Source organism: Martes martes, assembly GCF_963455335.1.
Source record: "Martes martes genome assembly, chromosome: 5".
NCBI classification, from domain to species: Eukaryota; Metazoa; Chordata; class Mammalia; order Carnivora; family Mustelidae; genus Martes; species Martes martes.
This window is the reverse complement of record NC_137892.1, coordinates 71,256,512-71,281,821: the sequence shown is the minus strand read 5'-3', so window position 1 is coordinate 71,281,821 and position 25,310 is coordinate 71,256,512. Positions and strand designations below refer to the sequence as shown.

General features: G+C 39.8%; 1 protein-coding gene across 2 annotated transcripts in view; it reads left to right on the top strand.

Annotated features, from left to right (window-relative positions):
• The window catches only part of MAST4 (microtubule associated serine/threonine kinase family member 4), a 170,003-nt gene that overhangs the window by 68,851 nt on the left and 75,842 nt on the right, over positions 1–25,310 (top strand). For both annotated transcript variants that reach the window (XM_080805051.1, XM_080805052.1), the window contains exon 3: positions 23,070–23,139. In XM_080805051.1, coding sequence (XP_080661177.1) covers positions 23,070–23,139 — 70 coding nt within the window. The remainder of the gene's footprint in view (positions 1–23,069; positions 23,140–25,310) is intronic.

Genomic DNA, 25,310 nt, shown 5'->3' with positions numbered 1-25,310 from the left:
AACAGAACTTGCCCATGCCACCTTATACGATCGCTTAAATGTGACTTTGTTTGCAGTATTATAAAGTGCCCCAGCGGTGAGAGGTTTTCAGAAAGTCTTCAGGTGTTTTTTGTGACCAATCTGCATCCATAATGTTAAAATGATGGGGTACCATGGTGTAAAAATACAAAGCAAGTTAGAATACAGGCTTGTTGCAGTCTTCAGGTGGGCTGCTGACAGTGGAATGTGACGTCTTTGTCACGGTCCCCATTGCAGTACAGGTGTCATAGTCTGTGATGTTCCCCTTTCGACATTCCAGCCTTTAGAGATCCCTCAGCTGTGTACTTAGTCTGGTTTAGAGATGCTTTGGGAAACAAACGGCATTTGTTTTAAGAGTCCATTCCAGGGGTACCTGGGTGATGCAGTCCATTAGGTGTCTGACTCTAGGTTTCAACTCCATTCATGATCTCAGGGTCATGAGATCGAGCCCCAGGTCAGCTCAGTGCAGAGTCTGCTTGGGATTCTCTCTCCCTCTTGCTCCCCTCGCCATGCTCACACACTCTCTCTCTCATCAATCAATCAATCAATCAAAATAAAAGTAAAAAATAAAAAGTCAATTCCAGTGGACAAGAACTGCAGCAGTTCCAGAGGGCCTGCCTCAGGGATTGGGAGTAGGAAGGGTTATGTAGTTATTTAGGAGTGAGGTTCACAGCCCCCTACTTCACCTTTGCTTCAACCAGAGAAGGTTCCCCTTTGTCACATTTTGGGCTGGAGAGTCATCTTTTGCCTGAGTGGAGATTTACTGTGTATACGTGTGTGCATGCCCACGTGTGTATTTCAGAACCATTCTAGGAAACTGAGACCAAGTGCAGCCATGTGTTCCAGGTCACGCGTGGCTTGTTGGTATCAGAGCAAGGTCTGACACCCGGTTTCCCAATTACTGCCTCTGGCACCCTTCCCAGCAGGACCCTGTGGTAAGACCCCGAAGTTGTCTTTTGGAGGGATCGGGGAAGACCGGGAACATCCCCAGAGTTAGCTTTGATTCATTTTCCTCTCCTGGGCCTGACAAAGGTTCTAGATCAGCAGTTTTCTTCATTTATGTTTCTTCTGTGCTACTCTGTGAAAGAGCTTGGGTCTCCCACCTGAAGTGGAGCGGGGAAAGCTCACTTTTCATAAACAAACACGTAGATTTATAGGCATCTTGATATTATAGTTACCATGTATGGTGTGTTTTGAGGATAGAGAACAATTTCAGATTATATTAGGAATGAATTAAGTTGCTTTAATACATGAAAAGAGTAACTATTGGTCAGGAGACAAGCGTGTCAGCAATATACTAACAAGACCCCACATGACTAAACCCAGTGAGGGTCAGCAGGAAATCACACCTACCTAGTCAACAAGTGACTGAGAGAGGGCAGGTTTCCTTTTTATAAAAACTGTTCATATCTTAATTATAGATTGCTGCTGACTATCCTGTCAACATCCTCCTTTTTGGCACAGAATCTCTAATACCGGTAGACCTGAGAATTTCCCCCAAAGCATAAACGTCCCAGACTGTTCCAACTATTATGGTCTCAGTTGTCAGTGAATGAAAAAGCAGCATTTAATTACATGTACCTTTTTTCAGTAGATATAAAGAAGTTATATTTCAGATTAATTTTCTTTTAGTTCTGTGGTGTGTTGTTATTAATCATGGATGACTTTGAACAGTTCTCTTATCTTCACTTGCCTTTAATTTCCTTTTCTGTTAAAGGTGGAGATTGGATTATATGTATTTATTCTAATTTTCTTTCTTAATATTTATTCTGAGGCTGTAACTCCATATTTCCTGTTCTTCCATCTTAAAGGAGTTTTTTCCCTTGCACTATGTTATTTATCAAGATTAATTCATACTGGCCTTATGTTTTTCACTGGGTACATGTTTCCTGTACTCTAGGGGCTAATGAAAAATGGTTTCTCAGCATCTAAAATAATAAGGAAAAGATTTAGGATAAGAGAGTAGATTGGACCCTACAGACTTAAGATGGAGGGCAGCATGCCTGAATGACCCGCAAGCATGTCCTGGACATGGTCATGGTTATCATCTGAGGATGGATATTCCATCTGGAAGTACTTTGATTGGGAAAACTGGTTGTCCTGCGGCCTGGGCCTCCCAGTCACAGTGAAAGCCATCCCTGTGTTTACTGGAGTGGCAGTTACATCTCAGTTTGTGGTATGTCTGTAAACTAGAGCATTCAGGCTTGAAAGCCTTATTTTGCCCGTGTGGACAAGTTCTGGAACACTATGGTAGTTACCAGAGTGACCCCCTGATCATTAAGGGTATGAATTTAGTTTTGAAGATTTGAGAATGAGGGACCAATCGCATGTGCGTGCGTACACGGTTGTCTGTGTTTGTGTGTGTGAGAGAGAAAGAGAGAGATTGATCTCAGGCAAAGAACAAACCCCACTTCATTGTTGGCATATGTAAAATATTTTAAATTGGCCAAATGTAGGAAGTGAAGCAAGCTCCTTGATTGATAAAAGCCCTCTTCCTTGTAGGATCAGTAATTTGGCGTGGGAATGGACACATTCTAACATCCTTGAAATTGAAATAAAAAAAATATTTTTGAGTGGGTTCACATTTGGTGCTTTTGTGTCCTTATTTCAGTAGGAAATGTGGGTTTGAAGCTTATCACAAGTCATTTCATTTGACAGTTTTGATTTTCAAAAGAGAAAGGCCAAATGTAAATTCTTCTCCCTTCTCTGGAGACCCAGGCAGATTTTTAACAAGAGATGTACATAGTTCCCCTGCAACAAATTTCCCATAAGCAGTCGCAGTCTGCTTTGTCAGGAGCTCTGTGAAGCTGGCATATTTCACTTCTCCCGTACTTATTGTTGACATAAATGATAGATGTTCATTTCTTGTGGTGATATGAGGCCTTAACTATTTTTTTTTTTTATAAAAATCATGACCCACTTAACTTTTTTTTTTTTTTAATTTTTTTATTTATTTGTTAGAGAGAGAGCGAGCAAGCACAGGCAGACAGAGTGGTAGGCAGAGGCAGAGGGAGAAGCAGGCTCCCCGCGGAGCAAGGAGCCTGATGTGGGACTCGATCCCAGGACGCTGGGATCATGACCTGAGCCGAAGGCAGCTGCTTAACCAACTGAGCCACCCAGGCGTCCCGAGGCCTTAACTATTTCTGTCATGATTATGTGCCTGTCTTACCTGACTCCTTAACATTTCATTTCCGCAAATGGTCTTTACTAGCAAAGGTAGAAGTTACAAGACCTAAATTTGAATCTTTGACATGAATATACCTCACGGTGAGTGGCTGCCTTAAAACTTCTGTGTTTGTGAGCTAATCATGCTTTTCACTGAAATGCCTGTAACGTCCCACCATCCCCAGTTTGTAAAACTACAGTAACACAGGAGTAAGTGTTTGCCAAAGACTGGTCGCGTGCTTAGGAAGAATTAACCTTACATATAATATAGAATCTCATCATTCAAATACATTCAACACATGGCTGGACCTCAGAAACGGTCTAAGAGCCTGATGGGCAGAGACAGAACATTTCCACAAGACGGTGAATTTCACTTTCCTGTGCTGCATATCCTGACGTCAAACACGTTGTACCTCAGCCAACAAGCAAAATATTTAGCAGTCTCCTCCTACCACAAGAAAGCTGTTTTACATCCATTGTTCTCCCAACAGACTTATCTTTCTCTATTATATCTGAGGAACTACACTTAATAGTTTTAAAGATCTACCTCAGATAAACTGAGGGTTTGTTAATTAATTTATAACAATATATTTTTCTGGTGGGGAGCCAGAAGAATGAAACAAAAGCAATAATCAAAGATACTTTAATGAAGACTTGTTGTGTTGGAAGAGAGACCAAATAACAAAAACAAGAAACAAAAATTCATCTCTGCCCTGATATAGTCCTGTGACATTCTGATTTTTTAAGCAGTGAAAGAAAAACACCAGTGTACTTCTGAACAGAAAATAATAAATCGATTGCTTACAAAGGTATAAAATTTATTCTGGCGTCAGACTTCCTTCCACAAATTGCCAGATAATGATGTTGTGGCCACAGAACTCTGTTTGATAAGATATTGTATGTATGTATGTATGAATGCATTATCATTCATTGGAGGTCACATAAAATACACTTTTCATAAGTCTTTCCTGAGGAACTCACTTAAAGATAGGTAGCTAAGAGTGTAAGAACTAAAGAATTGAAAAGATGGGATATAAAAGTAGTATGTTGAGCATACGAAAAGTTTGAAAAGATAGTTTGGAAGTATAACAGTGTAAATAATGATTCACTAACAACAGGATAGATCTGGAACTCCCATCAGCCAAAATGAAAGGTGGAGATACGGCAAAAGCGCACATACGCCAGGTTTCTTGGCTAACTTTGGGGAATGAGGCAGAGAACAAGTGTTATACTTACTCCTTTTGAATGTCTTCATTAGCAAGATAGACATTCAGGTATGTTTTTTAAACATTTAAAATAGACGTACTAGCATGAAAAGCAGTGATTTCCTTGTATGTCACAGAGGGAAAGAAGAAAATACTCTAACACAGAGTAAGAAAACTACCACCACACCTCACTTTGAAATATAAATATGAGAGTTGTAATAGAACTCTGTGAGAGTTATTTACTATAAACTACTAAGGTTTATCCCAAGAATGCTGATTGATTTAATGTTGTGAGTGGTACTAATACATCAAAGCAGTGGGTCAGTTGTTTATCTGAATAGATGTTGAAAGAGCACTTCATAAAATTAAACATCTATTCGTGCTGAAAATGTTTTAGAAAATAAGAACACACAGAGAGTTGCATAATACAGGAAGACACATCTAATTCAGACAGATAGCCAGTCTTACCTCACCAAAATACTAGCAACATTTTATTAAAATATCTCCCCATTATTATTTAACTTAATTCTAGAGGTTCTTTGTAGTCAAGCAACACATAAAACTAAAACAAAATCTATAAGAGCTGGTAAGGTTTGTTATATTCGGATGACAGATATAACCTAGAATATGCAAGAGAATTAAGTGTGTAAGTATGAAAATTAATGAAAGTATTCATTAAGTAGATTATATACAAGATAAATATGTAGAAATTAATATTGAATATTATCAGCTATAACCAGTTAGAAATCATAGTGAAAGAAAGGGATCAATTCATGTTAGCATTCCACTCTTTTCCCATACCCCCTTTTCCACCAAAGAAATGGCGTAAATACCATCCATGCCTTTGAAGTGACCAAAAGAGACCCGAAAAAGATGGCTATGTAGAAGCAATAAAACTTGATTTGAAAGCAAAACTGTTTTTGAATAATGGAAAGATATGTCCTGTTCATTGGAGAAAAAGCTAAAAACTATAATCTCCCCATGTTAAATGACAGTTCTAAAGCAACTCTAATAATCCAAATGCTCCTGATAGTGTAATTGTGTGTGTAGCTGTCTCATTGCAAGCAACATGTTCACTCTGTAGTTGAAGAGAAGAGGAATTTATTAAGGTGTATTAGGTGGCTCAGATAATTTTCCGAGGGACGAAAGAGAGCATTGAAGTCCGCATAGCCTGGAAAAAGGCACAGACCACGTGGTACTGTGCAGAGCAGCTCCTGGCTACTGGCCCTGATTGCTGAATTCCAGAAACTCAAACGCTGCTGCCCCCACTCCCAAGAGGTGTGCCCCTGTCACCACTCTTGCCATGAAAATTAATCAGTCACCTGCTTCCTCATAGTGTTTTCTTTCAAGCCAACATTGAGTTGAGACTTAATTGGCAAAGCCTCGGCTACACCCTCATTGCAAAGAAAGCTGGAAACGTGGATGGTGGCATCCGTCCTGGGGAGGCAGTGGTCCTGATGTGGGAAATTCCTTTTCTCTAGGAAGACCAGTCAGAGGATACTGGGTGAGCACAAGGATGCAAATACTCACTCTAGTAACTGGACATAATGACTAAAGTATATCTAGAAGACTGTGTAGTTACCATTGGCCACATAAAGTCAGGGAGTTGGACCTGACTACCTGAGTTTAGCGGACACCATCTAGGGTGAGGACAGTGCAAGCAGTTGATCACATGTGAAATAAAAATTGCCAGGGATTGATAATGATATGGTGAGGAAAACATCACACAGCCCTGAGGAAGACAGTTTAACCAGTTAGTGGTAGTGGGAAGATTGGCTATCTGTATGAAAATACGGGAGGTGGACTCCCTTCATGCTACAAAGGATTTTCATCCCGTTGTTAAGTGATATGTAAAAATTAAACCCTAAAAAGTAAAAAGAATATGTAGTTATTCAGGATGAGGAAATAATTTCTTAGCCTGAAAAAGTCAAAGAAATAGCTAAGGAAAAGATGGGTAATATGAGTATATTAAAAACTTATAATTCTGTAAGTTAAAACCACCATAAAAAATTAAATCACTAGTAACTAAGAATATATCTCCAACAAATATAATGAGCAGAAGTTTCGTATTATTAAGTCATAAGAAACTCTCTTGAATGAAAGAAAAAATTCTAATGTCCCACTAAATAGGCAAAGGACATGAACAGACCACTCACAAAGGAAGAAGTAGAAATGACGAATGAAAAGTCCAACCTCATGCTAATCAAAGAAATGCAAATCAAAATAATGAAATACCAGTTTTACCTGATTTGCAAATATTAAAAAGCAATTCACGGTAATAATCATTTCTGGTGATGGTGTAGTGAGATAGTAATGCTCAGTATATTAATGTAAATTTATAATCTTTTTAGAAAGCAGAGTGGTATTTTGTCAAGAGCACTAAAAATAGTTTCCATCACTTGAACTATTATTTGCACTTCATGAAATATAATTTAAGGAATTAATCAGAAAAGTACTCAGAAATACATATTTAAGGATATTAATCGCAGCATTATTTATAATAGCCCAAAAATGGGCAACAACCTAAATATTGTATAGTAAGAGGAGTGATGCTTAAATTGTAGTCCATCTGTGTGATGAATAATGTGTAGCCATTAAAAAACCATCATAACAAAAAAAAGTAATGGCATAGGAAAATTGTGATTACAACCTAATTATAAGGAACAGGATACAAAAACTGAATATGACTTGTGATCCTATTTTTTTTAAAGATTTTATTTATTAATTTATTTGAGAGAGGGAGAGTATGAGGGGGAGAGGTCAGAGGTCAGAGGTCAGAGAAGCAGACTTGCTACTGAGCAGGGAGCCCGATGCGGGACTCGATCCCAGGACCCCAGGATCACGGCCTCTGCTGAACGCAGCGACTTAACGAGCTGAGCCACCCAGTTGTCCCTGTGATCCTATTTAAAAGTACATTTGCGGGGTGCCTCGCTGGCTCAGTCGGTGGAGCATGCGCCTTGATCTCAGGCTTGCGAGTTCAAACCCCATGTGGGGTGCAGAGATGACTTAAGATAATAAAACTATGCATGTATGTGCACACACTATCCAAAAACGGGCTAAAGAAAAATACCACACTACGTTAAAAGGATTACCAATTTCATTTTTATCGTTCGTTTTCCAAATCTTCCAACATGAACACATGTTACCTTTAGAGTCAGGTTTTTAAAAGTTATTTTAAAATTGAGCAGTTCCTCTACTGTGGATTTTCAGCATTTCACCAGCAAAATCCCACGTGCATATTGCTTCCACCCTCACCATCTGCCTTCAGCTCGAAGCAGTTACACAGTTTTATGTTTAGCATTTTCCAATATTAGGAGCAGTACTAAAGTTATCCCCTCAGTCTGGTTTATCCTTACTCAGCCCCTCCGTGGTGATGGGCATATGCTTCTGCGTTCTACCTAACTTCACCTGGAGACACATGTGTCTGCCGCAGAGCAGCCTAGAATCTGCATGAAGATCAGAATGCTTTTTTATGACATATGTTGTTAAATAAAAATGGGATTTTTTTTGGCGGGGGAGGGGTGATCTGAGTTAATTGCTGTTGGAAAACATTACAAAACTATTTAGCAGAACTCCTCCATTTTCTAGTTAAGAAGATGTTAATTAGAAATATCCTAAGGAAAATGGGCCTGTGCTAAGATTGAAAAATTGTAAATCCTCTGGCCTATAACAGAGGAAAGGGTTTTGTCCTGCTGTAGCTTCATAGCATGAAATGCAAAAGCTTACCCCTCACTTAGGCATTATCTCAGGCATTTTCCACCTGAGAGCACATTTTTAATAGGAGGTTTTTAAATCATTCTGTGAAATTCCGAGCTATTATAACATTTAAAATTTCTTTTAAAATTATAAGTTGATTAAATTAATAACCAAGTGCGGATGTTGTTATTATGTTTATTTTATGTCTCCGTGAAGTCGAGCCAGCAAGTCCTGCTCCATTTCCCTTGGGAAACTAGTCAGGTCCAATGTTGGCCAGCGTTCACTGATGACATAAATGAGAGGCATGACACTACTCCCGTCATCCTGCTCCGCTAAAACCATCATCTCCCAGTGGTCAGATCAGTGGTTTCTTTGTAAAATATTATTATTCGGCCTGAGCTCCCTAGAGGATTTAATATCCGGAACCATTTCCTACCTCTTGGTAATTTCCATTCCATTACTTCGTCTAATTCTTTCTTCAATATTCCCATCCTTCCCATTGGCTCCTTTCTGTGCCCTCATCCATTTTAACTATTGGAATCTTCTTGTGTTACATCCTTTGTTACCCTTTTACCTGTGACAAGCAGTCCTTTCCCAAGACCTGGTACTTCACGCATGTGCTGATTTTTCCTCCAGTTCTATCCTGGGCCTGGACATTTCGTCGAACACAGATGCATATTTCTATTTGCTGGAGCTTTCTCCATCTGAACATGTCCCAGCAGCACCTCAGCTCCAACTGTTACTCAGTAGGCAAGCTGATTATCACCAGTTCTGTTCATTCTCACTTTTGGCAATGCCATTGTACCTGGCCACCCAGCATCTTCCGTGCCACCCTCCGTGCTAAGTCTTAGTTTCCCTCTGAAATTTGTTTGACCTCTGGTGCTTCGTCCTGGCCCAGCCCCTGGTTCAGGGCATCTGCAGCAGAGTAAGGACCAGGTTCCCTCTTTTGACCTGCTCTCACTGCCTATGTCTACCTCAATCACATTTCTCTTTGTTGAAATGTTTTGTGTGTGTTTTTTTAAATACATAAATGTAATTATATCTTTAAAGCAACATTCATCGTTTGTCCTGACATACATGAGTGTAGTGGTACCCACGTGTGATCCCAGGTCAGCAGCTCCAGGAACTAGTTATAAATACAGAGTCTAAGGAGCCAACCCATACTTACTAATTAAGTAATTCCGGGGGTGGTGCCCAGTGATCTGTGGTCTGATTCTCAAGGTGATTCTGATACACTCTACGGTTGAGAATTACAGTTCTGTGAATTCTGAAGCCTCACTGCACATTCGAATCACCTGCAGAGCTTAAAAAAATACCAGGTCCCAGACCAATTAAATCAGAAACTCCATGTATCTGACCTGGCATCAGTATATATCTTTTTTAAAAGCTCCCCAGGGGATTTTTGATACTTAGTACAGTTAGAGAACAACTTAATCTGTAAAATTCACTGGCTTTAGGAGAATCTAAAGCAGTGTTTTTCAAACTTGAATGCACATCAGAATCACCTGGAAAGCTTTAAAAATAATCTTGCCCCAACCAAGGTCCCCATTCTGATTTAATTGGACTGAGATGTGCCTTGGTCATTGAGGTTTTTCGTTTGTTTGTTTTACTATCCCCTGGACTATTTTAATGTGAATCCAAGGTTAAGAATCACTGTTCTGAAGTTAGGATTCTGAAACTCTAGTGTGCCCAAGAATTGCCTGGAGTACTCGACAAAAATAGGGACTCCAGGGGCGCCTGGGTGGCTCAGTGGGTTAAGCCTCTGCCTTCAGCTCAGGTCATGATCCCAGGGTCCTGGGATTGAGCCCCGCATCGGGCTCTCTGCTTGGCGGGGAGCCTGCTTCCCCCTCTCTCTCTCTGCCTGCCTGTCTACTTGTGATCTGTCTCTCTCTGTCAAATAAATAAACAAAATCTTAAAAAGAAAAGAAAAATAGGGACTCCAGGGTTCTGGCCAGGTGCAGAATCGCCTGGAATACTCTCTTAAAGGATAGTCCCACCTGGCCAGCAGGTTTTTCTAGTTTGATGTTCATTCATTCTTTGTGCTTCCCACCATTCGCCGCCCTGCCCTGCCTTAATTCCTACAGCTTTGCTTCCATGACATCAAATGACTTGGCAGTCCTTAAATGTGCCTTGCTTAGGGGCACCTGGGTGGTTCAGTGGGTTAAAGCCTCTGCCTTCAGCTCAGGTCATGATCCCAGGGTCCTGGGATCGAGCCCCACATCGGGCTCTCTGCTCAGCAGGAAGCCTGCTTCCCTTCCTCTCCCTCTGCCTGCCTCTCTGCCTGCTTGTGATCTCTGTCTGTCAAATAAATAAATAAAAATCTTTAAAAAAAAAAATGTGCCTTGCTTAAATCATTGGGGAAAACATAGATAAGGCCAGTAAATGTCTTGAATCTGCTGATCAGTCATTTAGAAAAGAAATAAACTGGACTGCTATCTCCATTCATATACCAAATAAATCCCATGTAGATACAGAAAAAAACTTGATTAACAAGAAACCATAAAAGTACTAGAAGAAAGCATGGCTGCATTGAGGAAAGAATTTGGAAGTGGGGAAGGCCTAAAAGAAGGTACAAGACCTAAAGTCATAAAGGACAATGGTTGATATAAATTTGATTAAACAAAAATTTCTCCTTGGAAAAATAACATAACCAACATAAAAAGATAAGAACAAATGGAACATCTTCAGTGCATTGACAGAATTGCCTCAGTGTAAAAATACAAAAACAGAACAAATCAATTAAAAAAAAAAAAACTAACCTAACAATTCGGAAGAAGAAAGTTTGAGCCAGGTAGTTTGTAGAGAATGAAACAGAGAGTTAACATATTTTTAAAAATCCTCAGGATCACTCACACTCCAGATTGGCCAGTGGCAGCTTTAAGAGCAAGGGAACTTATTTACAAGGCAGCCTTGAGGGGCCCCCAGGGGAGCAGGTCTGTGCCTCGTGACCAGAATCTTACAAGTTTACATAGAAGACTTAACTGGGTTCAGTCATGTATTTAGCCCAGCTCTCTCTCAAGGCTCCATCCTTGGAAGACCTTCACCTATGGGAACGGTGAGCAGAGTATACATTCCATGGACCAGGGAGGGGGTCTGCAGCCTCTGATTACCTGGGTCCCTTCCGGGTCAAGTGAAGGTCACATCCTCTGAGTGACCTCCTCCAGAAAGTATTTACAAGATACTGAATCTTCAAAGCATTGACATCAGTCTAATATCCATTACTAGGAAACAAAGTAAATTATGGCATACTGGAATTTTATTTGATGCGTACTAGAATTTTATTTGTTTTATTTGATGATAAAGATGATGACAGGGACGCCTGGGTGGCTCAGTTGGTTAAGCAGCTGCCTTCGGCTCAGGTCATGATCCCAGCGTCCTGGGATCGAGTCCCGCATCGGGCTCCTTGCTCCGCAGGGAGACTGCTTCTCCCTCTGCCACTCTGTCTGCCTGTGCTCGCTCTCTCTCTCTCTCTCTGACAAATAAATAAATAAAATCTTTAAAAAAAAAAAAAAAGATGATGACAGATTTCGGTGTGGTGGTACAGAAAGATGTAGATAGATTATGAAGAAAAAAGCAAATTTAAAACTATACATACACAGATAAGTGGCATGGTATTCTTTAGGGATTTTTTTTTAAATTCATAGTACATGCTTCACATCTATATGTCTTTCTGGATAGATCCATACCCTATTGAAAGAGGTTGCACCTGAAGAGTAGAATTGGGGATTGGGGTGTGGGCACAGGAGCCCAGAGCCTGCTGCCTTACATGATGCGTGGGATCATAGTAAATGTCTGAATGAATCAGTGAATGGAAGTCAGACTTTGGGAGAAATTTTTAGTCTTTATTGTGTCCCTTCTTGAACCATTTGTGGGTTTTTTGTTTTGTTTTGTTTTGTTTTGTTTTTACTGTGTCTGTGTAATTGCTTTTGTAGTAAAACTAAAGTAGGTAAAAACAGGCTATTCTCTTTTGCTACTCTGTCCCTTTGCTTGTTCAGTTTCCTCTGCTTCAGAAATCTCCTTTCCTCTCAGTCTTTCATCTACCATTTTCCCTGGAGGTTCAGATCAGAGGTTGCCTCTGTGTGGCCATCCACCCCTCTTCTGAATTCATGGTTCCCTCGTTTTATTTATACCACATGAGTGCAGGATCTTATTACGTTCTGTTCCATCTTTCTTCCTTGTCTAATGGGAGAGAGCATTGTGGTCAGGGATGGCCTGACTCATCTGACTTCCTCCAAAGGCTACCAAGAGTCTGTCATGTCGATATTTTCCTGTTGAGCTCCTAGGCACTTGGTCTGCCTTACTGTCACGCTTCACCTCACACAGAAAGTGATTGGCCCTCAGGTATTCTAGAACACAGAGCTCTAGTCTCAAACACAGTCTCCAGAATTGCCAATATTCCATCTCATCCATCATCACCACCAACATCACTCGAAGGAAGCCACCAGTATCAATTATCTTATACTTAATGGATCGAATGACATACCCAGCGTATATTGGCTTTCCCCCCCAAGCTTTATGGAGACATTATTGATCGTTAACATATATGACATATACAACATGTTGGTTTGATGCACATATGTATTGTAAAATGACTGCCACAATAGGGTTAGTTCATACTGTCATCCCCTCACATAATTATTTTTGTGTGCGTCATGGTAGCATTTAAGATCTGTTCTCTAAACTTTCAAGTTTGTATTGCAATATGTAAATTACAGTCACTATACTTTACATTAAATTATCAGAACTCACCTTCTACATACAATGTGTACCTTTTGAACAACATCTTACCATTTCCCCCAGTCGCTGGCTGCCACCATTCGACGCTCTGCTCTTATGAACTCGGGATTTTTAGACTCGACATATAAGCGAGAAAATACAGTATCTGTCTTTCTCTGGCTTATTTCACCTAGCATAAGACCCTCAAGTTTCATCTGTGCTATTGCAACAGACAGGGTATCCTTTTTTATGATTGAATAATATTCTTTTATGTATACACCACAGTTGTCTCATTCATCAGGGGACACTTAGGTTGTTACCATATGTTGGTTGTTGTAAGTAAAGCTACAGTGAACATGGGGTGCAGAGATAGTGATTTCATTAACTTTGGGTAAATACCTACAAGTAGTGATTTCATTGTCTTTGGAGAAGTACCCAAAGGTGGAATTTTTGTTTCATGTGATAATTCTATTTTTTATTTTTTGAGGAATCTTTGTCCTGTTTTCCATAGTGGCTGCATCAGTTTACATTCCCACCACTTATGCATGAAGGTTTCTTTTTCTCCACATCCTTGCCAACATTTGTGGTCTCTTGTCTTTTTGATAATAGTTATTCTGATAGATGTGAGATGGTATCATTATGATTTTGGTTTGTATTTCTCTGATGATTAGTGACGTTGAGCTTTTTTTTTTTTTATTTTTTTCGTTTCTCTCTTGATCATCTATACATCTTTTTTGGAAAAATGTCTAAGGTATTTGCACATTAAAAAAATTTTTTTTTTGTTTTTGTTATTGAGTTGTATGAGCTCCTTATATATTACCAGATAGGTGGTTTGCAGATATTTTCTTCCATTTGAGAGGTTGCCTTTTCGTTGTGCTGTTTCTTTTGCTTTGTAGAAGTGTTTTTAAAAGTTTGATGTAGTTTTATTTCTTTTTGATTTTGTTGATGTTGTGTCGTATTCCAAAAATTGTTGTCAAACTCATGTCAAGGAGCTTTTCCCTGTTTTCTTCTAGCAGCTTTACAATTTCTGGTATTGGAATTTAGTTACGTAACTATTTGTCATATGATTTAATATGTGATTAAAATTTGTACCTGTTATGTACCTAATTTTTCTTTCAGAGGGCCGTAGAGACCTAGTCATGCTGTTCAAGAAGAGTAGTCACAACTTTATTTCCTACCTCAGTACCCCTGAACATACCTGAAGGGTTCAACACATTGTAATTAATAGTTGTGGCTCCTGAAGTTAGTGATTTTCTAAAAGTTGGTATTTGTGCAGAGAATCTCAGGGTTGTGTGTGGTTTGAAATAAGCCCCCTAACCCCATCCATCATAATTTAGGATTGTATGCTAAAAATGCCATGGATACATGTATAGAACATAAATAGAATAAGGACCTGAATGGGCACGTCTCTGTCATGGAAGAGACCAAATCATGTTTGTTTGTTTTCTAAATTTTTTAAAATATTTATTTGTTATCTTGAGAGAGAGAGAGAGCATGCACATACTCCCGTGAGATGGGTGAGGGGCAAAAGGAGAGGGAAAGACAGAATCTCAAGCAGACTCTGTGCTGAGCCTGGAGCCCCACACGGGGCTCGATCTCATGACCTTGACATCATGACCTGATCTGAAGCCAAGAGTCAGACGCTTAACCAACTGAGCCACCCAGGTGCCCCCAGTCCTGTTTTTTTGTAAGAAGGAATGATTGGAATGATTAGAGTGATGTTACTTTTTCTTCTGATAATCACATGTTTCCTTGAGGCCCCATGAATTGATTTTAACTGTCCTGATCATTTTTAAAATTCCAGTACTACATGAACCAAATACTGGGCATTCTGCCTATGAGAAAATGAAAGCAGGGAATACCCAGTCTTAAGGCAAATATTTGACTCATATACTGTTAGGTGGTGATTGAAATGAAAACTGGTGTTTAACTTTGAATAATCAAAAGATTAAGCCTTGATAGTAAAAGTGTAAGCAAGATTATGGTCAATGGAGGTGCCTGGGTGGCTCAGTTGTTAAGCATCTGCCTTCAGCTCAGGTCATGGTCCCAGAGTCCTGGGATTGAGCCCTGCATCATGCTCCCTGCTCGGCAGGAAGCCTGCTTCTCCCTCTCCCACTCGCCCTGCTTGTGTTCCCTCTCTCACTGTGTCTCTCACTGTCAAATAAATAAATAAACAAAATCTTTAAAAGGCAATAAAAAAAAGATTATGGTCAATGAATTTTTTTTCTTATGTTTTCCTTTTATAGGGACTTTTAGTCTTAATTTAGGAATATAGGAGTGATACACAGCTAAGCTTGGGTGGGGTGTTACACCCTGTTTGAAAAAAGGGAGAAATTATGGAAGTAACGAAGTGAGTATAGAGGAAATAATAGAGTGAGAATAATGAAGTGAAGGGTAGCAGTAGGACTGGGTAAAGGAAGTATATCATTTATTTGATTAACCTCAGAGAACACGTGTGGGCAGGTGGGATTTCCAGTGTGTTCACATGGTAGGATGCTCTTTGTTTGGATTGATAGGGGAGGAATTTCAAGCATTAGTCCTATTTTGACAATACTTGGAGGTCACATGAAGTGAATTTGTAAAAGAAACATTGAACTATTATTGTACCTGAGACAAGGAGGAAAGTTGCATTATAGAATGACATGGGGAAGTGAAAAAAAAATCCAAACTTCCTGGTTAAGTGGTCTGAGGGACAAGTGGAAGTTTCGAATTTGATTTATAGTATACAAGCAAATTCTAAGGTCATGCTTCTGAGTCCTGGCATATTACAATCACTTTATTTAAAAAGGGGCATGTTAGGGCCTGGATATCAGCATTTTTAAAGCTTCCCAAGTGATTCTCTTATGCACTGCAGATGAGAACTATTTATTGATATAAGGACATGAAAGAGAAGAGTGAAAGAAAAATATTAGAGCAAAGTCTCAGGCCAGGGAATTTCCAACATCAGTATGGTTTATGGGAACTCAGAGTCACAATTCTGAATTGTTAGATACTTGGCACATAGCATATTATTTTATAATGAAGCAATAGAATTGAATGTCTTTGATTCTTTTAAGTCTGAACCTGTTTCTGGAGTTACTCACTGAAAATGATTAGGTAACTATTAAAAGAAAAAATGTATGTATTTTGCTTCTTTCAGAAAGAATACTGGTGTACCAGCAGCCAAAGGAACATTTAGTATTTGTTAAATGGGACCACCTTAAGTCGAAAATGTATTTTTTTTAACTATGAAGAACTGAAATGAAAAAGTAATAGAGATTTATATAATAGAGATATATTCAGATTTACATATAATAGAGATTACATTCAGATTATATTTAGCAAGGTATATGGATATGCACCATGTCATTTAAATACTTGCTCTTTGACTAGAAATTACTGAGCAGTTGAAGCAAACAATCTGAGAAGAACCAATTTCCTGATGGCACCCACCCTACTCTTCTAAGTAAAAAGGGAAATTCTTTGTATCTAATTATGTTAAAGAATTGAGATCCCTTCGTGTATGACAGAAAAAGAAAATGTGCACCGTAGGTTACATTCTTTAACTTCGTCTTTTATCCTGATTCAGATACTAATTAATTATCTAAGATGAAGGAATGCATCGAGTTTCATAAAATTGCATGAAAGTTAGGAATATCTGTTACAGTGGCTATGTTATTAACTCCCCTTCCTTGACCTCACCAATGCTACTCAGCAACTTTAAACAAAGACTAAAAATAATCTCTTCTCTATTGTGGGGAGATGAATTACTGTAGATGGGAGGAAAATACACAACTAAAAATCAACTTTCTTCATCATTCTTGACATTCACCGGTCTTTACTCAGGATCACCTTGAGATGTGACATCAATTCAGAGTAATAAGGAAGGGTCAATGAAAAGCTAAAACATTCTCAAGAACCCATTATAACACATCTCCAAGGGATTCGTGTCAATGCCACAGCATTTCAAATAGAGTACACAAATTCCAGAGGACCAGCTTCATGAAATGGAGACAATAGGCATCATTGGGAGTCTTATGACATAGAAATTGACCTGTTATTGGATCTCTCTTTTACTCCCTACATGTTTTCCACCTCCAGCCTCATCAGTCATTCCTTAGAAAGCATTCTGTGTCCATTTGTCAAGAGTCTGCTGTGACACAGTACATTCTCCATATGGTATTGTCATTGAAAGTTCATTTTTAGTAAGTAGTTTTGATACATTTAAGAGCTTTGGCTTAAGAAAACTTCTTTTTCACATGAATTTGGATCCAGAATTGGTTTTGCAAGATGAGTCTAGAGCTGGATGATATCTAGAGTTAGCAGCCTCTATCAGATTTTTAGCTCTGTAGGTCTTGTTCACCACTTAATCTGTTATAGTACGTAGCTCAAAGCTGTGAACAAAAAGATCTTAATACATAATTATTGGGTTTAAAAAACAGTGTGTTTCTAGTTTTCTATATCTTAGAGACTAGGTTGGGCACTGAGAATTCAAAATACACTTTGTGTGTATCTACAAATATTTAGAAATAGCAATTAGAGGAAGAGAGAAAGGGAAGAGAGTACACGTTGTTAAATTCCATTTAGTTTTACCTGTGGTGACACAGACAGAGTGATTGAAGTTATCATTACTCAATCTTCAATATTTAGCCTATAGAATTTTCCTTCTCTACAAACCCTTCACTAGCACTCTTGAGTGGTTTGAGTGTCTGACTCAGATCAGGATTATTCAGTCTGTTAGGCATTAAAAAATGTGAGCAGAAAAATGTTACCTGCTCTCAAGTACAGTAACAACTATAACAGAATTTTTACATAATTAATATAAATGTTACATGAGAACTGCAACTAAATATAACATTGTTACATATAATTGCATATAAAGTGGCATATGAGTACATTTTGATATATTTGAAATTATTTGAGGTGGTGTCTCATAGAGCGAAAGAGTCTAATACCCACCCAGATAATGGAGTTATGTGCTTAGTTCTGTCTCGCACTCCCAAACCCTATCCTCCCCTTGGTCTTCCCTGTCTCAGTTAATGCCACCATCTTACTCATTGGCTTAGTCTTAGAATCTAGGAGTCCTCTTAGTTTCTTCTCTTTCCCTTATCATTCCACTCAGTCCAGTTTTTCAGCCAATCCTATTCGTTCTAGTGCCAGAAAGTGCCTGAGATCTTAAGTCACCCCACCCAGAGTATCATTCCTTAGCTTATCTGAGTTCGTAGCCTCCTAACCGATCTCCCTGCTTCCGCTCACACCTGCTTACAGCCCATAGACCACAGAACACCAGACGGATCTTTCTAAAATGTAAGTCAAATGTTATTGCCCTCTACATGGTGTGGAGGATTGATAAATATTTGTTGAATGAATGCATCAGATGATAGTAGTGGTCCTGGCTGCTGGAAGGATCAGTAAGCAATGAGGGACAGGAAAAACCAAAACAAGTTCAGAGAGCCCAGATCTTATGACAATTTTGGTTCATCGTCTATAATCTTGTATTTACTTGAAAACCCAGGCAGATGAGCCTGCTTCTACTCATTGGCTTGCTCTAGACCTCTCACAGCCTGCCCAGAGACAATTCCACAGAAGGCCAATCAAGGTTTTTCTGTGTCCACTTAGACTCTAAACGGCTGCCCAGCTTTAATTAATATTCCACAGTCGTATCTGGAGAGGAGCCAGTTGCTGAGACAGCTGTCTAAGTGAAAGTAAGACAACTTTTCTTGTATTAGCTGGGTCTGTTAGGGTAGAGTCAAAAGGGTCAGGTGTTGGGAACTACTGTCTTTGCAAGCTCACTCAGTGTGAGGTTCCTGCCTAACTGTTCTCGTGCCCATCTTATCTGCTGAAATTCATCTTGGAAGGAGATGCTAGGTTTGATCCTTGCAGGTTTGGTCTTAAACTCTAAAGCAATGGCAGTATATTACTCAGAGTCTCCTACAAAGCGACAGGAACCATGGTACTGATTGTTACAGCGTAAAATGCCACAAGTCATTTAAGCTGATCGTCAAGTAATGACAACAAGGATTCAAATGGGGGGCTTACTCTTTGATCCACCAGGAGTTTCAGATGGCAATTATCATTATTTCTTGGATTCCCTCAGTCCTGATAGAAAATCAAGGCAACCAGAAACTATCATTTTGTGAACAGACAGCTATTAAAAGCACATTAATAATCTGTGGTGGGTACAGCATATGCCTTTTAAAAAGATTTGCAGCTTGTTTCTCTGTGGTAAAGACACAGGACTTCTCCAACCTAATTACAAAGCAATCAAACAATTTAATTAATCTGGAAATCACTTTCTAAACCATAACTGCCTTGAAAATGAGGCACCCTGTGCAGAGCCGTGAGGTAAAGTCCCATTTTGTTATATTGCTTGTATACTGGCTATGCTAGTCCTCCCCCCCCACCCCACCCCTGGGACCCTAGCATTAATTACCTACCAAATGCCTGACCACTGCTAAGGTTTGCTTTACCAGGTCAAAAACATCAGCAGTGATAACAGCGGTCTATGAAGTGTCCTAGCACTCAAAGATCCAAGAGCCAGCAAATCCCTGGGAACAGCAGGATTTGAGTTATAAGCAAGGGCTGCACATATGGGCAGAGAATTAACTGGCACCAGTTTTCATTGGAAAGTCTCTCAGGTATTGCTTTGCAGATGTGTGGATGAATTCAGAGTGCAGTGCTGTGAGGAGTGAAGGTCATGTATAGGACTCTGGTTTCAGTCCGTCTTGCTTTCTCATCCTGGAGGCTTGCTGGGCATGTCCACAGCAGCCTGGTCCTCATTTCTTAAGAATACATATATAAGGTGTGCTTTTTAATTTAATCTGTTCTAAATGAGTGGTATTTTCTTCACTGTATAACAAAAGTATGTCCCTCAGGCCTCAGAGACTGAGTAGGTAACATAGAGATCAATTTTTCTTTTAAATAAGATCACAGACTTCAAAGATTGACTCCCAGCGGTGCCTGGGTGTCTTAGGTGGTTAAGCGTCTGACTCTGATTTCTGCTCAGGTCATGATCTCAAGGGTCCTGGGTCCTGCTGGACGTGGAGCCTGCTTAAGATTCTCTCTCTTCTCTTCTCTCTCTCTCTCTCTCTCTCTCTCGCTCACTCGCTGCTGCTCTCACTCTCACTCTGTCCCATCCTCTCTAAAATCAAAACACAACAAAAACAGAAATGAAGATTAACTCCCACCCATATAATCTCCTAATCTTTTTACCTCTCCCTAAGGAAGATGGAGGAATATTCTGTCATAACACAAAAATCTACAGACTCATCCACCCTTTTCCTGTCCTATCACAACCACTCCACTTCTCTCTCAAAATTTCCAAATGTTGGTCACTTGTAACCTGGAATATTTTCATCACTTCATTTCTACTGCATCACTAATTATGCTTGGTTTGCTCACAAAGATGTTTTTTCTATTGGCTTTTCATGTCCTAATCTACGCTCCTAAACTTCCTTTCTTTGGCCACTCATCTGTCCACCCAGCAAGTTCATGCCCGATTAAAATCTCTAGCATCTCTCTCTTGCCTGCTGATGTCTCGTAAGGCCCTCCCCTGGTTAATACCAGTAAACGTAGCTCACAGCTTATTGGCTATACCAGTCTGAATCTCCTGCTGCCAGAGTATCTATCCCTGCTGTATCATCCTGCTCTGTTTGGGTGGTTTCTGTCCCCTTCCTGAGGTTCTTCCATTCTTCTGTTGAGCTTGCCCAACTGTCCTCAAGTTAAGCTGTAATCTCTTGTCTGTAATGAATTATCAGGTATTCTAGTTCAGGCCACCATCATTTTCTCTAATATCCCACTCCATTTAAGAACCTTTGTGATAGGCGGGGGTGGGGGGGAGGGGTGTGCATGTGTACACGCATTGGCATTTAAACCTGGCTTGAGATCTGCCATGAAACAGGAAGAAAGATCTGTTAGGAACAAGATTATGCAGATGGCCCTGTAGTCTTGAAGTTAAAAATGTGGGAATTTGGGTTTGATTTTACAGCAATGTAGGAGTGGATGAGAAACATTTTCAATCTATGGGCTTAGAAAGGCAGCACAAAATGGAGAGGCAAAAACCCAAAGATTAGAAATGGTTAATGGTAGCATTGGTTTTGTTTTTTTGTTGTTGTTTTTTGTTTGTTTGTTTGTTTTCATTAAGAGCAGAGTTAAATTAACCTACCTGTATATATCTTTGTCTCAGCCTGTTCATCTTCAAAGGGATTAGTGCCATGTATTATAAGATGTTACATGGCTTCCTGGGGACCAGTCATTAAAATCTCTAAAAGTGAAAAGGGTTTTAAGTTAACTCCTTGTTTCTCCCTTCTTCAGAGTGTTGAAAATAGGTAGTAAGCTCTCTCTAGTTCTAGTTGATCTCATTATAATCTCCGGATACAGTGTTCACTTTACAAAAGAACCTAGAGCTAAGAATTTGGTATTAAGTTTCGTGGATCTTATTATTTATTCTCAGTGAATTCGGCAGCAGGAATTGCTAAACTGATCATACCTTGGCTTCCAACAATCAATTCTTCTGTTTTTCCTGATAACTTACTGGTAGTTTGCTCTATATGGGATGTGAGCAAAGTGAACAGTTTTTCCAAATAAACAAAATCCACACCAAGATTTCTGGCATTAGATTCATCTCCCTTTCAGAAACAAGAATTTTTAGCTATCTTGAATTTTTCAAGATCTTTTAAGGCTACGAAGAGTGATATATAAGCTAAGATGGGAAAAAGCAGGGTGGTGGGAACGAAGGCTGTTGGGAAAAGTTGATGGAACTTAATTTAGCCGTGTAGATAAATGGACAAAAAGAGTCCTGGATTACTGGATGGCAAAAGCAGAGTCCATTTCTCCAGGGGCCCGAGGAACAACAGATGCAGAGACATGATAAATTTCATTACAAAAGAGGGAAAAGTTTTTCTAGATTCTCTGTCCATAAAGAAACAGGCTTTTCAGTGCTTCCTAGTCAAATGGCTTTAATTGTGCTGTCTGTCTTAAAGTTAATGGCATCTGTTGACGACATCTCTATAAAATTTGCAATCTTAAGTTAATCGAAAAATTTCAGTACAGATGTAACCAGCCCATAAGTCCTCAAGGTAACACTAAATGTATCCCCTTAATGGGTTGGTCTCTTTTTATTTGCACGTAGGTGATGCATTGTTTGCAGCAAGGTACTGACTTGAACATGTGGTCTTGTATTCCTCACACCTTACCACAGTTGTTGCTTCCGTTTCTGAAATCAGTAATGTGGGAACTGACTGGCTGGTAGAGATTAAACACAGCTTCCTGATTTATTCTCCGTGTTTCAAGACAGTATAAGGCTAGCCTGCAACCTTTCCTCACCTCCTCCTTTAAACCAGCTACATACAGTTCCCTCTGGTCCTCAGATCATTCTGCCAGTCTAATTAAACATGCGGAGGGAAGCCGGGTGGTCTGGGCTGTCCTGAGCTGCCCCTCACCAGCTGCCTACCACGCATTCTCAATGACCAGCAGCAGGTTGGGTGTTCTGATGGAGGAAGTAACAAGCCCCCAAGGAGCTGTGCTCTTTGCAGCGAGCGGTCTGTGCTCACCCGCCTCCGTGGGATGCAAGGAAAACACCCTCTGAGAGAAAAGCCTTTGTGGGGTGGTGGCTTTGAATGTCTGCCTGGCCAGTCACAGCCCAGATGCTTCGAACCGGGGTGGGGGGAGGTGTTGAAGAAAATAGTGTTAGGGACTAGATCTGGGTCATTGGAGAAATAGGTCCAAGTGACTGGGTTCTTCCCAGTATTTTATGATGAGTATTGACATTTCCGCTTTTAAAACATGGATTCTGGAATACAAGAATTTATTTTTGAGAACTCAGACATGTACTTGGTTTCCGTAAATAAAAAATCCTGAGCCTACTTCCCAAAATAGAAAGCCCTACCCCCACCACCAGGTGAAGCATAGACCTCCACAGCTATCCTGTCATTTCAAATGTTAACATCTGGAAGACTGAGAAGCAAGACATTTTTATATACATTATTCTTTAGGACTGAAATGTTTAGGTTATTAATCCCTGGGAGACTGCTGCGTGGTGATGGATGGATGTGCTTATTCATATATCTTGCACCCTCAGAACACTGTGCTGGGACTCAAGCCCATTCCCTCACTCTCCCTCCCCCCCAACTCCCAGCCCCCGCTCCAAGGAAAACTGAAACATTTTTGAAGAGATGAATGTGGGATGAGAATGTACAGAAACGCATTACTAGAAAGAAGATGATCCTGGATGTGGATAATGTTACAAAAATAGAATCATGTTATGATTTTTTTCCCTCTTTCTCTTTACAGGAAACAGCCCTCAAGATAGTCCAAGAAATTTCTCCCCCAGTGCCTCAGCCCATTTCTCATTTGCACGGAGGTAAGGACTTTCTGTGGGTCAAATAGTAAAGTGTTATGTCGAGAATCGCATCTCCTGAATCCCCTCTTCCCCATTCCCCCCTGTTCCCCTGCTTTCTGCCTATGAGATCCCGCGTATTATATATGGCCTCTGAAGCTCCCTGCCCAAAGATAGCTTCAGACTGCCGCCCAACTTTGTTGAAAACACTCCTGCTTTAACAATTTGATAATGATTTCTGACTCAGGTTGGAGTTCCATGTACCTCTCTTGGTCCTTCCCTAGATGCTGGGCTCCCAGTGAGGGTGAGAGATGATGGTTTCCTTTTTTCTCTCTTAACATGTGAGACTCTCACATATTGTTATTTTGTATATTTAGTCCAACAGGGAGGAGATTGCCCTGTTTTTAAAATTATTCTTGAGTGAAGGGATAAAGATCAGGCTTATTAATGTTTTCTTATCTTACTTATACCATCATGTGTGGTGGGTGTGTGTGTACAAGCATTGCCTTGTACATGCTTGAGGTTCACCAGATTTTTACAGAACTATCCGAGCTTATGTTACAAGGACTTGACTCATCTCTGTGTCCTGGTGCAACTGTTATTACTGAAATACTTTTTTTTTTTTTTAAATGACCTTCTTGAGATCAGAGGGTATGAACTCTAAGATGTGTCTTTACTTGAGAGCATGAAGCCACCCATTCGTGATCCCTTTGAGATACAGCCATGCATGGACAATAGGATAGTTTATGTTTTCTGTTCATATCTTAGTTAGAATTTGATACCAAGTGCTGAAGATACATGTGTTCTATCTGGGTCATTGAGCCACAAGGAAGTCTTGGTGTGAATTAGGATCATAGGCCTGTGCCATAACATCAAATCTTATAGGTTCTGGATCTTCTTCTGTGACTTCTCCAAGTCAGAGGAGTCTACACAGCCACATTTTCTGTGTTCTATATGTGGGATCAGCATACATCTCCCTGTCTGATTCCAACCTTCACCCTCCTGGGTTCTGTCACCCCTCTCATACACCCTGGCCCCTCCTGCTCCGGGAAAAACAGAAAACAAAAAGCCCCTTCAGCCGGGTCGCTGAATATTCAGGGTAAATTCATTTATGGTTGACATGTCCAGCATACTTGCTCATTTTCCTCAGACACCTAACTATACCAGGAAGTGGATTAACATAGCATTTAATAAAGACATATGTGTAGGTTAAAAAAAAAAAGATTTGTTTTAACACGTGTTCCTGACCAGCAAAACCTGCAGTGTCCCCACTGCCGTTTGTCAGCACGTAACGTACTTACATCACTACATCCAAAGAAGAGGACCTGTTGGCACTATTTCCCAAATTCTCTGTAACTGATATCCCTTGTAAATTTTACACATCCCCCACCATATGGCAGGTGCCTGTGTGTGGAAAATACCTGTTCTCCATCTTGGGCAGGACACCAGAACCATAACACAGGCTCTCTAAGGAACTTGAGACCCCCACCCTGACTTTTTCCCCAGTTCAACTTCTCTTCTTTTAAGAACTTGTTCTAAGCACTATAAAGAAAAGGTAAAAATTAACTGGTCTCACAAAGCCTATGTTCACCCAGTAAATATTAATTCATGATAGTGCTACTCATCTAAGTGGAAATGAAAATCTTATAAAAATGGATAAACAAGAACCCACCACAGTCTTTAAAACACACCTCTTAAAAGAATGTGTTTAATTACTTTAAGTAATAAAAAAAATGCAAATCTCATTATGGTGTGCATTTAAACATGACAGAAATCATAGTCTCTTAATCCTGCTAGATTTATAAAAATGAAGAGAATCTGATAATTAAGTGGGTGACTGGAGGATAGATGAATCTGGTTTCCCTGCTATTTAAAAAGGTACACAACCCTCAGGCATGTTAATTTTTGACAAATAAACCATAAACCATGACAGAAGATTATCACAAGAGACCTGTAGTTCATTTGCATGAATTTCCAGATGGAACTCCCTCCACACTCTTCAAAAAATACTAATTTAGATTGGGGCATGAGTGATCATCTTTTTAAACTTTTATTCAAGTAAACAGAACCCTGCATTTGCTATAAAAACTAAAATTGATGTGTTTTTATTTAACATCTGGTGTCTCTCTCCTCCTTTTTAAAATTCATCTTTATTCAGGAAACATGGAAAGACCACTCAGGGGTCTCCATTCTAT